Genomic DNA, 17,400 nt, shown 5'->3' with positions numbered 1-17,400 from the left:
TAAGAATGTGACAGGTCAGAGGAAAAGAATAAAAAGGGGAGGGGGAGATCATATTATACAGTGAATTTGACCCTTGCTTTACTTTCTGTAACTAAACCTTGGCCGGCCAGGCCACTCCGTCTAGGCAAACCGCTGAAGTGTTGTATGGCTCCCATTGTGTTCAGACACAATCCCATTCACTTAGGATAAAAGAAGGTTTCTGGGCACACACACGTAGCCTGAGCTGGTCCACTCCCTTGCAGCTTTCACGTTAGCAGGAGCTGCAGTGGATATGTAGATTTGTGAGCAAGAGCAGGCAGAATTAGCCCCCAGCCAGCAGGCCTGGGCCTGACTCAGGACTAGGAGGGGCAGATGCCAGGAGGGCCAGGCTCAGGGCGCCCATAATTACCTGGTTGGCAGAGGCAGGCGGTAAATGCCCATCAATATGATAATTAAGCAATGTCCAATGTTTATTCGGCTCATTTAAAGATATTTTGCAGAAACCCCCCACATTGTTATGTGAAATGGGCCTGAGGTGGGGGAGAAGCAGGATACTGGCTAGTTGCCCTGCGTTTTTCAGGGAGGTGTTGTAAAGGAAAGTCCCTCTTCTAGCAAGTGTCTGATAGTGTCTCCCATAAGTCGTGCAGTTGCGACCCTAAATGGCTGCAGCAGGGCCACTCTGGGAGGGGTGAGATAGACGTAGCTGCAAAATATAACACAGAGGCCTCTCACCTGAACGTACCGGTGAGGCGCGTACTGCACGGCGAGCGGCTCCTCGAAGCACGTTCTAACCTCCCTGCTGGCTGAGGGGATGTGACGAGTGGGCAACTCCACACTACACGGTTACCCCTTGCAGGAATGGAATAAAATCACACGTAGGGGCGCTGCAGGCTGTGCGAGACCACAGGGGGTGTGCAATCTACACTGGCAGGGTAAGCCCTTCCTCACTGGCCAGGGATGCCCCGAGCCCGTGGACAGGTGACAGAAACTAGAAAACGTACCTCTCATTTGCTCAGGTAATGACGTGGAAGTTTAAATTTACAGGAACTGAACCAGCAGTTAAGAACACACTGGGGGCTGGGGGTAAGTACACAGAAATCGGCTACAAAGAGGCACAAATGAGTCAAAGTCATTTCCCGAGGTCCAAAGATATTGTTTCTGAGCAGAACAATTGTGGCTGGTTTGGAGTACTGGATATTTGACACAGATTCCTATGGAAAAATATGATGACTGGGGGTACCATTACTCTATTATTAATACAGTATTATAGCAGCAAAGTAATACACGGAGGGGAGAGAACAGGAAGTCAGGCAGAAAAAAATCATAAACAGTATTTCTTATATAGGGAGATCCATTTTTTAGGAAGATATGTCAAAGCTGGGGAAACACCGAGGGGGCAGTATGACCTGGGGGGAAGGGTAAGAGGTGAAATTAGGATGGAAAGGTATTTAGGGTAGTTAGAAATAAGGGGGATTAGAGTCATATATTAGGAAAGAGTGCACAGACTGAGGAGAACTCGGGGAGGGCTGTCTGAAGAGTAAGACGCTGACAGGCTCTAGAAGGCTTTCCATTCCGTCAGCGTCAGGAGCATGGTGCGCTCTACACCAGAGAGGGTTTAATTAGGACGTCGTGAGACCTCCGCGGGGGTGGAACCGGGTGGGCCGGCCCGTGTGCCCCGAGGAGGAACCCTTAGGGAGGACACCGCAGGTGAGGAGGGCCAGCGGCCACCCGCGGGCGGGCGAGGGAAGGCCTGGGGGCCGCCTGGGTGGGCCGGGCCCTCGGGCGAGGGGAGGGCTGGAATTCCGGGCGCCAGAGCTGCGGGGACGCTGGCCTGCCTGGGGCGCCTGCGGGGAGCCGGTGACCCCTGCTCCCAGGCGGCCCAGGCTGCCCAGGGGCGGCCTCTCCAGGCCCCGCTCGGCGTTCAGTCAGGCCGGGCCCCGCGTGGAGGAAGTGGGGAGACGGGAAATCCACGGCCGCCCTCTCCCCTGCGGGTGCTCGGGGGGAACAGGTTCCGGGGCTGCCCCTAGGACGCGGAGGGGGCCGAGCCCACCAGGTGGAGGACGCCCGGGGGGAAGCGGACGGCCCGAGGAGGCGGGCAGGGTGGACAGCGGGGTGCAGGGCCCTGGAAGAAGAGTAGCTGGGGGTGACAGCACAGGAGGCGGCTCAGGGACTGCAGGCAGGAGTGAGGGCCCAGGAGGCGGGAACAGAGAAGGGGCACTTCTGGGCTCTGGAAGGAACCGGAGAGAACTAACGTTTTTATACTGCTCATTATGACTTTCCTGATGCTCTGCTAGGGGGTTATTCAACTCACCGGGTCCTCACCAAGCCTGGTTAGATTTTAACCAACCCGTATTTAAGGGAAATGAAACTAAAATAGCTGTCGTAACCCCTCCGGCATGGGGCGAGTCCAGGTCAGCCGTGCCCTTTCTGCTTTCTATGTCAGACCTCTCCCCAGGGCCCCGCACTGCCACGGGAGCTCCACCCACGGCGTGCTGCCACGGCACTAGCTGGGCTGTCACTGCTTGTTCAGTCCCTTGGTGCTCCACAAACAGGTGCTGAGTCAAAGAATTAAATTAAAATCTTGGGAAGCGGACTTGGCCCAGTGGTTAGGGCGTCCGTCTACCACATGGAAGGTCCGCGGTTCAAACCCCGGGCCTCCTTGACCCGTGTGCAGCTGGCCCATGCGCAGTGCTGATGTGCGCAAGGAGTGCCCTGCCACGCAGGGGTGTCCCCCGCGTGGGGGAGCCCCACGCGCAAGGAGTGCGCCCCGTAAGGAGAGCCGCCCCGTGCAAAAGAAAGTGCAGCCTGCCCGGGAATGGCGCCGCCCACACGGAGAGCTGACACAGCAAGATGACGCAACAAAAGGAAACACTGATTCCCAGTGCCTCTGACAAGAATACAAGCAGACACAAAAGTACACAAAGCGAATGGACACAGAGAGCAGACAACTGGGGCGGGGGTGGGGGAAGGGGAAAGGAAAAAAAAATTAAAATCTTGCCCATGCTTACCAAGTTACTTGGTGGTAGGATGGAGGTTTGCACCCTTGTCTTTCTGATTTGAAAATCCATGATCTATTACTGCATCACAGTATCATGGATATGGAGTAGTTTGCTGGAAGGTGACAAAGGTGGAGTGGATATTAAATTTATTTTATTTTATTTTTTCAACTTTTACTTTTTTTAGGAGGTGCCAGGGATTGAACCTAGGACATCGTACATGGGAAGCAGGTGCTCAACCACTGAGCTACATCCACGCGCCAATGAGAGTTGGGTTTTTTTGTTTGTTTGCTTTTAGGAGGTACCAGGGATTGAACCCAGAACCTGGTATATGGGAAGCAGGTGCTCAACCACTTGAGCTATGCCCGTTCCCTGCCATTAGATTTATTGGTTGGAGGTGGTTTTAAATGGTAAGGCTAGGGAATTTGGAAGTAAATTTTGACATTTCTAAGAACAGTGGCAAGGGACGGGAGCAATGGCTGGAGGTCTGTAAGCCAGTCACAAAAGAAGGTGGGAGAGAGTCCTGGAATTTAGAAGACGCTGCTGACAACAACGGTAAGTGGAGAGTGGGTGACGTAAGAGGGGATCACCAAATTAGAGTGCAGAGGGTGGGGAGAAGGGGGAGCCACGGTCTACCCTGACGCTGGAAGGGATCCTGTGGCTCTGGGTCCAGGGCAGACAGTGGAGAAGCACTGGTGGAAATGGCTGAGCCCGAGGAGGACGGAGACACAGGGAAGAGAGCAGAGCCAGGAGCGCCGCGCGTTCTGGAAAGAGGCACCTAGGAACCAGCGCAGTGACTCCAACTGCCCAGGAGAGAGGAGGCGGAGAATGGGGGCTCACCGGAAGAACGCGATCTGGGGCCCGGGCCCCAGAATTAAGTGATTGACTGGAATGGAAGAAATGGCCAGGTCCAAATTCTGGCTGGACGAATTTGAAGTGAAAAAGAGATCAAATGCTATTTCCCCCCATCCGGAAAGAGGTATAATCTAAGTCTCTTTCTTTTTGTGTTAAAAACTACCCACCCCTGAGAAGTATAAGGACAATCCATGGGCATTTTGTCTTAAGGAAGTTGTTATGGTTTTGACCTTCCCAAAATGGTTTTATAGGTGCCGGGTTTTGGCATCCCGCGTTCCCAGGGGCCATCAGGACGGGGTGAGGAGAGAGGGAGGCACAGCCTTTCTATTCAATCAGTACGAGCCGTGGGCTTCGCGCCCACTGGAGGTTTGCCCCCGTACTGGTGCAGATGGCGTCTGACGGGGACGTTGGTAACGATCTTCTGTTGTTTTATAGCTTTGCCTAGAATCTCAATACGATTTTTCTCCCAAATTCAGTCTGGGATGCAAATATATTTATGAAGCACATTACGACCATGAATGTATACTGCTTTCTCTTGCAGGCTCTGCTCTGGACACAATACTGTTGCCTGGCAACTGGACTATAATGTATCATGGACGAAGAAACCAAGAAACCTCAGTTGTCTTTTCTGGACATTTTCTGTGCCAGAGCATTCAACTTCAAGGTAAAACATCCAGGATAAAAACTCACATCCGCAGGATCATATTGTTGTTGGTTTTCAGCTAGAAAAGAGGGGCTCTTACACTAATGCTTTTCATGGGGAAAAATTATAGTTTAAACTCATGATAAACTCTAATTTGGGGGCCTCACTTCATCTTTGCAGCAACAAATATGTAAAAATAGGCCACTTACCTACCTGCCCCTCTTAGTAACTTTCTAGATCCTCCCCAACCCCCCCAGAAAAGAATAGCTCAGAGAAGAGTTTGATGAGGTTAAAACCGTGCTGCCAGGGCTGGGCCAAGGAGGAATAACAGCAGGGAACTGGTATTTATTGTCACCAAAGAGCAAAATACGTCAGTGTAATAGCAAGGCTGTTGTAAATTTCTGGGTTAAAAACAAACTGTGTTCAACTAAGACGGATTTAGGAGTTTCACGTCTTCTCATCTAAGTGCTTATCTAATTCCTAATTTTAGACTGGAATTTTTCACGAGACATGTTTGTTAGCTTCCACCTGACATAACTATCCATGTGTTTTGTGCTCATCAGGTCACTCATTTTTGCCAGATTCACCACGAAACAAACCAAGCCCTCATACCCAGAAATGCAGCTCGTTAGGAAATTTCACTTTGTCTACCACCTTTCTATGGCAGAGTATGCCCAAATCGTTAAGTAAATCAAGTCGTTACTCATTTCTTATTCTCCTGATCTAAAGTTAAGAGCCTCAGTGGGCAGTGGTGCTTTAGCTCAGCCCAAGGGCATGCTGGATGATCACCTATGTGCGTGATATTTTTCTCCCCACCGCTGAGTGCCCCCTCTGGTTTTACCTCGCCCACCCCCTAAAAGAGAATTTTTGTTTGTTACCTCTTACCGACATTTATTTTGACAATTTTTTTCTGAGAGCCCGTCCTCATCCTCTCCCACGATGTCCACGGCTGAAAAGATCAAGGCAACGAGGATGGCGAAGCAGCAGACCAGCGCAAAGATCACGATGCACTTCTGCTGGGACTGAAAGACAAAGACGACGAAGAGAAGTAAGTGGGGCAGCTTCCCCGCAGGAAACTCAAGAGCTGACAGCCTCTCGAAAGCCCATGTAAAATCCCCGGGGGTACAGTTACTTTCATCACGGCCACAGAAGGGCTGCTCTCTGGGTGAAGAGGCCCAAGACCTTCAAGCTCATTCCTCAATGCAGCCTTCAAGTTCCCACAGAACGTCTTAGAACCTGTTCAGTAACTCAAGTGCAACACCAAGACTTCCGAACTAGTCTGCCCTTCTTTCTAATCCAAAGCGATCCAAAAAAGGTCACTATAAAATCCATTATTCCAAATTAAAAATGAAACCCAGGGTGGCTCAACAATGGTTCTCCATCCCCAGTTTTTACTACCATCTTCCAAACTCCATGCAAGTTGTGCTCACACTCTATCTCCACTTGCTTCTCCTTTCTCATCTTGTTCTATAACCTTTCTAGTGATGCCCCAGTGGAGATGCCCTTGGGTGGTCAACAAGGGTTCTGCACTTTGATCAGCTTTTCTAGGGTTGAAGAGCCAACAGAGATGGTTTTAAAGCAGATGCAGCCTCACAGGCTCCTGAACTGACGTAGTTCTTTTCAAAATTCTGAGCACAAACATAACCGACATTCATACTCTTAATACGACTTACACTAGAAACACAAGCCGAAGGGCCAGGTGGTCAAAGCCGCTCTTCTCATGTCTTTAATCTCTGTCTGTTGTGCTTGGAGACATCCCTAGCTCTAGGGACTCAAGGCCAAAGGTGGCAGAAGATAAAGCCATGCTTATTGGGCAAGAGCTATGTATTGGCCCTGGGGCAAATAATTTCACCTGCTTTCCCTGTATCAGACAAATCTAAATGGGGGCAAGAGGAGAAAGAACAACGCCGAAAACGTCTACGCTTCAGGGGTTATTTACAGGTGGGAGAAAAGCTATTGGCCAGGTGACCGGGCTTACTCCGCCAGTGACGGTCTGTGCACACGGGTACACATACGTGCCTACGTGTGTTCAGACATAGGGATACATTCCAGGGTTCTGTCGACACAGCTGGCTTTGCCTCATCCTATCACCCTCCTGCCCATTATCACTAGAGCCGCTTGACCTCCAGCAAGCCCCCAGAGACCTCCCAAAACTCAGAGGCCAGGGTGAGTCTCCGATCCCAGATTGCAGAGAAATAGGCAAAAGAGTAAGTGGTGTTTCTGTAACCGGAGCCCTCAGGGATACCGGGCACTTCCTCTCTGCATTTTCTAATCCTTGGTCAGGTCTCCCCTCCCGTGAGAACCTTGTTCTACATCATTAATGGTCTTTTACTCCCTACTCAAAGAGGAAGAAGGGGAAGCTGTTCTTTCCACAACTGGTTTACCCTAGAGCCTGGTTATCTTGAAGGCAGGGGTCATGTTTATTCTATCCCCAAGCAACCAGCACAGTCCCTAAGAAACAGAAGGTGCTGAAGACATAGCTATGGCATAAACAATTGCAATCGTAAGGAAGAAGGGAAAACCTCAAAGGCAGACCTACGCGGTGGCAGAGCTCTGTCTGAGGAGTCACACAAGAAGCTTCTCTCAAGACTCAGCTGTAACGTCCCTGAAAATAAGTTTGTTTCCTTATTTCGGTGATTGTAAATCTTATAATCCATCTTTTTTCACTTTCTGCTGAAGCGACAGGCAAATTTATGGGCAAAGTTAAGCAACTGTATGAAACTCCACAGGATGGCTTTTAGATTTGTTTTGCCCCTTCCTTTCCTTTCATTCTGAAGTCCTAATTTTGTTTGTAAGAGGCACTCAGTGAAGGGTTGAGACTTTGGACCAGAATGCTTGGGTTCTGCCACTTACTCGTTATACGTCCCTGGGAAAATTACTTAGCCTTTGTGCCTCAGCGTCCAAGTCTATAAAATGGGGATAATAACAGTAACTATCTCACAGGATTGCTATAAGAATTAACTTAAATGGCATACTGTATGGAGAATGCTCAGGATGGTACCTGGAAAACAGATAACACTAAATGAGCATTTTCTCTTTTTAAGGCATTATATTATATGCACATCTGTGAACTGCCTCAGATACTTTGGGGAAACATAGTAAAGACATAGATTTAAAAAATAAAATAATCTATAAGCATGTATAGGAAAGATACAGAGAGATACAGAAAGAGAGACAGAAAGAGACAAAAGAATGTGGAATGGAAATTTTCCATGATAAAATTTTTGAGAAATTGTTCAAGCCCTGCCTCCAGAACTCAGAACCCTAAAGCAGCATTTCTGAGACTTAGCGTGCATCAAAACCACCCAGGAGGGCTTGCTAAAAAGCACCTACTGCGGGGGCCACCTCCAGAGTCCTGATTCAGCAGATCTGAGGCCCGAGTATTTGCGTCAAGTTTCCAAGAGATGCAGCCATGGTTGTCCCAGGACTCGTGCCCCGAAGGATCTTATATGTTCATCCTCCCAACGCGTCTGCCTTTAGCAGATCATTTTGAAACAATATAAGGATCATTGTAAATCCCCCGTCATAATTTAAATGTCAATATTGTCATTTATTTTCTTTTTTAGGCTTACAAAAAATTTTAAACAATGATTTTAATTTTGAAATAAAGTTCTTAGTCGTTAGTTTTTATTTATTTTAATGATATGCATTACTTGTATAATCAGAAAACTGTTAAATATTTTGAAAAACATCAAATTAGAAAAGAAGGTAAATCACCCATAATCCCACACAGCTATAACTTATTTTGTTCTACTTTTTCCCAATACTACAACTACCAATCTAGCAATCTGATACAATTGTTATTATACTACATAAAATGTTTTATATTCTGCTTTCTGCACTTGATCATACTTCAATGTCGTTAAATATTCTTTCAAAGCATTGTTTTAAATTGTTGCGTAGTATTCCATTATATGGACATATGATTGTCTCCTTTACAATAAAAAAGTAATTTTTAAAAAAACATTAATTTTACAACAGGAAAAAAGGTTTAATTTTTTTTTCACTTTCAAACACCTTTCTTTACTTCCTCCATTTTTCCTGGCATTCATAAACAAAATTTATAAAAAGCTTTTAGGAAGGTTTAAGTTAATGTAATGATGTTCACATTAAAAAAATCCAGAGAAGGTTCAATCCACCACGATAGAATTAAAGTTTAGCTCACAAAGAATCCTGAAGAGAGCAGTGAATATCCCCTGAATGCATTTTATTTCCTTGAACAGTGTCAGGCATATAGTGGGTAGTCCATGAATGAATAAATCCTAGTGGAGTTAATAATAAATGCTAATCTAAACAACACTGATTTGGTTTCCTTTATTCTGAATATTATGATAAAATAGTAAATAAGAACTCTAACTTTGTGTGCCATTGAAAGAATTCTAATGTAGGGAATCCTTATGAATTTCTATTAACTTCTATTAATTCAATTCTATTTTATCAAATTCTACTAAAATGAACACTTGAGCTACTGATTATTTTTAATCTGCCAAAGAGAAATTCAGAATCAGATATTCATTTCAAAATGTCTCAGGAAGCAGATGTGGCTCAAGTGATAAGGATTCCACCTCCCATAGGGGAGGACCCGAGTTTGATCCCTGGGGCCTCCTGGTGAAAAAGAAGAAGAGGAAGTGTGCCTGTGCGAAGAGCCAGCGGCCACGTGGCAAGCCGAGTGCCCGTGTGGTGAGCCAAGTGCCGCATGGTGAGCTGAGTGCCCACGTGAGGGTCCACATGGCAAGCCAAGTGCCCACGTGGTGAGCCGAGTACCCGCACGGTGAGCTGAGTGCCCCTGCGAGTACCCGTGTGGTGAGCTAAGTGCCTGCGTGACAAGCCGAGTACCCGCACAAGTGAGTCACGCAGCAAGATGATGTGACGCAACAAGAGAGAGACAAAGGGGAGAGTCAAGGGGAAGTGCAGCAGAAACCAGGAACCTCACTCCACATCAGAGGTCCCCAGGATCAAATCTTGGTGAATCCTAGAGGAGAAAGAGAAGAGAAGACAAAAAACAAAGAGAAATAGATACAGAAGTTCACACGTCGAATGGACACATACAGCAAAAACAGTAGGGTGGGGGGTGGGGGAGGGAGAGGGGAGGAGGAAAAACAATTAAAAACAACAACAAAAAACCAAAATGTCTGCCTGAGACAATGTACTTTCACAAAATAAAGTCACACCACTACTTTCCACCTCATCAAAAATGAAAGATTCTGTACAAATGATAACAGAAGTGCCTTAGAAATGAGACCCAATTCCAGGTTATCAAGGGATTTATTAACATTCAAATCCTTAACGGATCATTTCAGATAATTCAAGAAGCAATTTAAACCACTCATTTCTATTTGGAGTGAACTGAATCAAGGGAAGCAAAGTTTTAAGGAAAACCTCTAAGTATGATTACAACCTAAAAGTCCTGATGAGTTCAACCTATTAACAGAAAACACAATTTGAGATGCTATTCTCTAGTATCAGTCTATCTGTACTTCTCACTGCAGCTTACATGCAAACTGAAAATAATTGCTTGCTTGGTCAAATAGTAAATCTAATTATGCTAATATTGAAAATGCTTGATTATCATATCCTTTTTGAATACATTTTCCCCCTCAAATACAGAAATAGAGATATATGACCTCTAACTAGGGAAATAATATTAAACTTGAAAATTAGAATATTATTTATTTCTAAGCTGGGCTTTTATACCACTTGACAAGTTCTTAAAGGGAATTTGCACCCATGTACCCAGAGGTATTAATAAAATGTAAATGTGCAAAAATCAACCCCAAATTAAAATTGTTACATAATTTTTCATTTATTTACCTTGTCAATTTTTAAAAATGGTCAGGTCTTAAAGATATAAATTTTTATATGTGCAGCTTTTAAAAACTGCAAAGCTGGAAGTTCTAGAACAATTATTCTCCATGTGAAAGATGTTCAAACTAGGACTCAAAGACATTTGGTTGTTGAACAACCAGTTGGAGATGGCCAGGAGATTTAAGTCAGGTCTCTAAATCTGACATTTCTAAATCTGTTTTATAGATCCAAACTTTTCTGCTTTATGGTTTTCTTTCCCTAACTTCAATTCACCTTCTACTGAATTTTAACTATGAATATTTATTTTATTTTACTTTGCTGGTTAACAAAACCCCACGGTGGTGTCTCAGTGGGGAAATGAAGATTGAATGCTTGGCTCTCTGCTACGTAGACAGGGCACTCCCGGGCTTGCAGGACGTCCTATGCCCTCGATGCGCTCCCCTGTCTTACGTTCCTAGATGTCTTTCCAGGGAAAACCCTGAGACATCCAGGCTGGTGACTTATTAAGCTCCTGGGTAATCGCCAAGTTCTAGAACCATAGCAGGAAATCGAGATCTTGCTTTGAAAAGCTTTGCTTTTAAATTCTTACAACAGTTATCACTTCACTTTCCCTATGAATTTTGATATTCTTCAGGGTTCTGTCCTGGGTTTTCCTCTTCTCACTCTCCACCCTTCCCCTGAGAGATGCTAAGTGGCCCTCAAGGCATCCTTGGCTGTATGTGCTGAAAACCCCAAATGTGTCTCACCAGTCCAGAGTGGAGTCACACTGGTGGAGTTTCCACGTCGGGGCACAGAAAGGGCTCCCTAAGCTGAGGAGACCCGGGTGGGATGTTAGGAAGGCCGAGTCAACTAGAGAGAAGAGGTCTTTGCAGAGAGGGTGGCCTGGAGGTCTGCAGAAGGTCACCCCGCATCTTCAGCTGAGGACCCATCACCACAGGTGTGTGAAGAAGCGACCTGAGGGCTAGGAAAGAACCCCTGAAGGAGCGGAGAAGCAACTTCTCCACAGCACAGGGCGAGGAGAAATTGGTGTACCAACATCAAGGTGAAAATAATACATGGGGCATTGAGTAGCACTGTCTCATGAAAGGAGAGGTTAGCCCTACACTAAAGGCTGCTCTAGTCCTGCCTGGGAAAAAAAATGTGAATGTGAAAAAAAAAATTTAGTAACAATATATTTAAGAATAAAACTCGAGAATATTTTTAAAAAATATGATACTATCCAGCACACAAAAAATAACATTCACAATATCTGGCATCCAATAAAAAATTGCAGACATGCAAAGAAGCAGGAAACCATAACCCAGAAAAATCAATCAGTTGAAATCAACTCAGATATGACACAGATGATTCAATTAATCAGCACAGACATTAAAACAAATGTTATAACTGTATTATATAAGTTCAAGAAAGTAAATATTCTAAAAAGGGTCAGGAAAGACATAATAAAAGACGATGCAAAATTCAAGGATGAAAAGTACACTGGATGTCATTAATAGCAGATTAGACTAACTATAACAAGAGCTTAGTAAATTCTATGAAAACACAGAGAAAAAAATAATAGGAAAAAGGGACAGAATATCCATGAGCTAAGGGACAACTTATCAAGCCTAACATACTTGGTCTTGGAGTCTCAGAAAGAGGAGAGAGAAGGGGACAGAAAAATAGCTGTAAAAATAACAGCCAATCCCACGTGTGGAGTACCGTCATACATAGGGCCAGCCACTGCACAGAGTCACTTGGCTCCAAGGCCTGATCTGCTTCCAGAACAACTTTGTGCATCTTTAAAGGACAGTTAAGGGAAACAATTAAGCAAAAAAAGAAAAAGAAAAGAACAAGGTAGAAAGGAACGTGTTATATGAACAGATCTTAAGGGATTATTGAATAGGAACATTGTGCTAACTTGACTGATTCAAAAGGCAATCCTTACTCCTTACATATGAAAGGTAGGGGCACCTATTATCCCAACTCTCCTAAAATATTTCCTAGGTGGCACATCAGATACATTTCTTTTAGTTACAGTTTTGACACAAAGCCTTTTGTTAGGAAATCCTAATAAAAGAAGGACTATATTAAAAAATAATGGCCAAAAATTATCCAAATCTAATAAAAACTATCAACCCACAGATCCAAGAAACTCACTGAGCTCCAAGGAAAAGAAACATGAAGCAAACTACATGAAGGCTCATCTCATACTGCTTAAATACCAGTGATAAAGAGAAAATCTTAAAACCTACCAAGAAAAGGCATATTACATACCTAAGTACAAAAATTGAGAATGATCGTCTTCTTGTTAGAACAAAATGCAATCAGAAAAGAGACACAACATCCTTAAAGTACTGAAATAAATGTCAATCTAGAATTCTATACTCCGTAGAAATAGCTTTCAAAAATAAAGGCAAAATAAAGACTTCATAAGGCATATAAAAATCGAAAGAATTGATCACCAGCAGACCTGTACTACAGAAATGTTAAAGTCCTTCCCATAGGAGGAAAACGAGGTCATGGAGATATGCATCTCCACAAAGGAATAAGAAGAGAATTGGAAATTGTTGGTAACACTTAGATTAATATAAAATATTTTTCCTACTTTTAACATTACTTTAAAACAACTGATTAATTAAAACAAGAATAATAACAAAGAATTGTGGAGTTTATAACAAACATAGTAATAAATATAAGACAATAACAGGACAAAGCTTAGGAAAGAGAGAAGTAAATTATCATAATATCCTTATAGTATACATGAAGTGGTATAATATTACTTGACAATACACTGTGGTATGTTCATGATGAAGGCTATACATCCTAAAACAACCACTCAAAACACAAAACAGTATAGCTAATAGCTTTTACAAAGGTAAAAAATGGAATAGTAAAAAATATCCAATTAAAGAAGGTAGTTAAAAACTGAACAAAGAGCTGATGAGATGAATAGAAAACAAATAGCAATATGATAGATTAAAACTCAGACAAATCGCTATCACATCAAGTGTAAATGATCTGAATACCCCCAATTAAAGGGCCGGAATTGTCATATTAGATAAAAAAGCAAGACCCAATTATTTGTTGCCTTCAAGAAAGTCAGTTTAAATATAAAGACACAAATAGGTTAAAATCATTAATGCAGCAACCTAGCTAACTCTTTTTTTAAGGAAATGTAAATTCATTGTTTAATCATACGACGTGATTAGTCCATGATTAGTCACTAAGTTAGAAATCTACCTTTTGATCTCCTCCATTAAATTGAGCTCCTTGATGTCTAGGATCTAGACCATTCCCTCCAACCTAATTCCTGGTACGCTTGTTTAATAAGTATTTGTTGAATGAGTGATGAATAAATGGGAAAAAAATGACAAGTACTAATATATCAATATGGTGACTTTTGTGTTTTACAACTCTGGTTATTTAATTACTATTTATAAACTTTTCCATTGATTCCCCTCACAGAAGCACATTTATTTGTAAACATTAAGCATGAAAAAATTAAGTACTGTGAGCCCTTCCAAATTAGCCTGACAGGTACAGAGAAAATCATCTTCTATAAAAACAGCAAGACAGAAAATAAAAATGCAAATTTCAATCAAGGTGTCACCTTCCCAGTCTGCTCCCCATCCTATGCAAAATCCTTAGAAATGAAGAACAGATATCTTGCCATAATAACAATAATTCTATATTAGCTTTAAAAATTTTTTTTTACTTTTCTATTTTTAAAAGATTTATTATTTATTTATTTCTCTCTTATTCCCTCAGCCCCCCCACCCCTTCCCAAGTTGTCAGCTCTCTGTGTCCATTTGCTGTTTGTTCTTCTTTTGTCTGCTTGCATTCCTGTCAGCAGCACTGGGAATCTGTGTCTCTTTTTGTTGCGCCATCTTGTTGTGCTGCTTTCTTCCGGGGCGCACTCCTTGTGCGTGGGGCTCCCCTACGCGGGGGACACTCCTGCGTGGCATGGCACTCCTTGAGCACATCAGCACTGCACGTGGGCCAGCTCCACACAGGTCAGGAGGCCCAGGGTTTGAACCCTGGACCCAACATATGGTAGGTGGATGCTCTATCAGTTGAGCCAAATCTGCTTCCCATACTAGCTTTTGAGAAATAAAATGAGGACTATTTGGCCATAAGAAAGAATGAAGTTCTGAGGCACTGCGATGTGGATGGACATTTTCAGTCTTCTGCTGAGGGAAAGAAGCAAGGCACTGAAGAACAAATAGGGTGTGCCTTCACTTACATGATGTTCCTAGAGGCAGAAAGAGTAGAGGTTACAGGGGTAAAGCGGAGTGGAGAAGAGGAGTTGCTCCCTAGAGGGTGGAGAACAATACAAGATGAACAACAGTCTTCCAAAGACAAACGGCAGGAAGGGGCGCTCTGCGGTCTAGCGCCCTGGGGGCAGCACCGCTGGGTACCTCAGGGGGCCTGGAGAAGGCCCAGTAATGCAGCAGTAACTACACTTCCCCAGCCTGCTTCCTCTCTGCGGGCTCTGGGGGCTTTAGGAGAGAGAGCGCCACCGTGTGCAGGCCTCTGAAAGCGCTGGGGAGCGCCCGCGTGTGCTCTGCTCTTTGCCAGCCTCGGCGAGGGAGATCGGCCCGTCCTCAAGGAGACGCCTGGGCCGGTGGGCTCACCCCCGAGGGGTGTTCCAGGGTCACTCGTGCCTGCCCCCCGATGGGCAGGACCGGGTAGGGGCTCCACAGAGGAGCTCCTTTGGGGCACCCAGTGCCAGAGCCTCCCAGCACCCACCTGCAATGCACCCCTACTTCCTAGAACCAGAGCAAGGGATTCCCTCCGTCCTCGCTGCAAAACCAAACGAGCGGAGCGATCGTGGTGGACGAGGTCAGCAGGAAGCAGCCGGCGCTGAAGAGCTCAAGACTGTGCTCCCCTGGCCCCTCGCCGTCCAGCGGAGAGCACGGCAGCGGCACGGCAACCCACTGCCAGCTGGTCTTTGGTGGGGGGCTACTCTGGCTCTGCTTAATAAGCTGGAAAGAATCTTTCAACCTTTGGATATGTCAAAAGAAGGACAAGTCCTTCCCACTTCCTGATGGGAGATTAGTCCTGAAGTCGGTTGGCTAAGATTCTTTGATGTTTCTTAATTATTTGTCTTCTGATCACTGGAAAGGTTGATCTGTCATTCAGTTAGGAGAAAAGAAAGTCAACCGTTTTTCTTTCAAACGAATTAAACTGTCAGGATTGACTCTGGGAATACAGTGAGGTGTCCCCAGGGGTCAGTGCCTCCTTACTGTAAAAGGAGGCTGCACAGTCACACACTGGTACAGGGTGCACAGAAGGTGGAAGGAAGGGACCCTGAGCCAGCTGGTTCAAGCCTGTCCTAGCGCAGGCTCCTCCGGCTCCTTTCTGTGCCTGGACACTTGCAGCCACCACCAGCTCACCACCTCACCAGGCCCCGCCTACCGATGTAGGAAAACACCTTGCCCTGTTTCGAGAAGGCACTTCCGCAGCCCCCCCCCTTCCTTGCTGGCTCTCCCCTGACTCCCTGGGGCTCCCGCTTCTGCTCCCAGCCCACGCCTGTCTCCCTCCTTCCCTGGCTCTTTTCCAGGTTCCTTCTCTCTCTTAGCCCTTCCCTACTTCCCAGCTTGACGCTGTCCTTGCTGTCTCCCATCTCCCAGGGCCTCCCCCGGCCCCCTCCTCCTCTTGGTTCTTGGCTCTCAATTCCAATCCACTACCGAGCTTGGGTGAGACTCTATCGTCCCTGGGCCCCGATGACACAAGTTCCTCAAAAAGGTAGAGAGCAGCAGCCTGAGGCACTGGAAAAAGAAAGGCTGCGTGGAATATGGAGTGAGGCCACTACGAGTAAAAGGGGGAAGGGCAGAAGTTAACGCAGTGGACAGCTGAACAGCTAGAGAGGGACCTGTCTAGTCAACAGACTGTAGGAATGAAATGCAGCCTGCAGCTATCACAGAAACCAACCTTCCTCTTTCCTTCCCCAGGAATTTATTTAGCAACGGTCCTTTTAAAAGCCTCAGGTAAAAGCCCAGCGTAAACCATGCACAAAGGATAGCTATCTCCATACAGCAGCAAGACAATAGGTGGCATAGTTTTGTAGAGCAAAGAAGAGTACCAGGATTTCTGAAGGAGGCAGCATACTACACGACAAAGATTTCTCCAGGACCTGCCTGTGCAGCTGCACTGTCCACGGGAGGGGCCTGTCCACGGGAGGTGCTTGTCCACCATGAGAAACTGTCCATGGGAGGGGTCTGTCCATGGGAGGGGCCTGTCCATGGGAGGCAGCTGTCCATGGGAGGGGTCTGTCCACGGGAGGTGCTTGTCCACGGGAGGCACCTGTCCACAGGAGGGGCCTGTCCATGGGAGGCACCTGTCCACGGGAGGGGCCTGTCCACAGGAGGTGCCTGTCCACCATGAGAAACTGTCCATGGGAGGGGTCTGTCCATGGGAGGTGCTTGTCCACAGGAGGGACCTGTCCACCAGGAGCTGCCTGTCCACGGGAGGTTCCTGTCCACAGCGGATGGGGGGAAAGGAGACGGTGCGGAGCTGTGCCAGGCGACTCGAGCGTCTCCCTCTGGCTTAGGCACATACACCAAGCGCTTTTCTATTCATCACATCTCCCCACAACATATTCCTCACTCCCCTCGAAAGCCAAACAAAGAGCCTTACAAGCTCCTAAATCACAAAGTAATTTATTAGATCGTGGAAGCAGGAAGAAAAAAGGATGAGTCACCGGAGTCTGCATGGCATGCCTTCCTTTCTTAGGAGCAGGCTCCTCAGTCCCCACTCGCCCGAGGCTGGCTTGGGCCACTCGTCGGAGTCGCCGCTCCTTTTATAAGACAGAGTAAGCAGCACCTGCTTCTAGAAGGCTTTGCTCCTATGAAGCCACGTTGGGGTGTCCTCTCCTTCCCTGCTCTCAGCTTTCCCGATCCTCTCTGTCTGGGTGGGTGCCCCCGAGCCACACGGCCACCCAGCTTGTCCCCAGCCCAGCGCTTCCTGGCCTTTCCTTGGAGCCTGCAGCGAGCGGAACCCCCAGAGGTTTGCTTAGGGCTGTTCCTGGGTAAATAACAGTTCCACGTTGGCACCTGCGCATCAGACACCACCATGCAGCCAGCCGGGGCGACGGGTTAAAGCCGAAGTTTTCTCACTCCTCCCTGGAGGGGACGGGGT

The 17,400-nt window shown here is 46.1% G+C and overlaps 1 protein-coding gene across 4 annotated transcripts in view; it reads right to left on the bottom strand.

Annotated features, from left to right (window-relative positions):
• The window catches only part of PLD5 (phospholipase D family member 5), a 403,658-nt gene that overhangs the window by 259,721 nt on the left and 126,537 nt on the right, over window positions 1–17,400 (bottom strand). For 2 of the 4 annotated variants that reach the window (XM_071207354.1, XM_004463321.3), the window contains exon 2: window positions 5,352–5,495. In XM_071207354.1, the coding sequence (XP_071063455.1) occupies window positions 5,352–5,401 (50 nt within the window). In that variant the 5' untranslated portion in view covers window positions 5,402–5,495. The remainder of the gene's footprint in view (window positions 1–5,351; window positions 5,496–17,400) is intronic. The other 2 variants (XM_058309472.1, XM_004463320.5) reach the window with 1 other exon arrangement.

Source organism: Dasypus novemcinctus, chromosome 13, assembly GCF_030445035.2.
Source record: "Dasypus novemcinctus isolate mDasNov1 chromosome 13, mDasNov1.1.hap2, whole genome shotgun sequence".
Lineage (NCBI taxonomy): Eukaryota > Metazoa > Chordata > Mammalia > Cingulata > Dasypodidae > Dasypus > Dasypus novemcinctus.
Note: the sequence above shows the minus strand (reverse complement) of the source record. Positions and strands in the feature narration are given on the sequence as shown.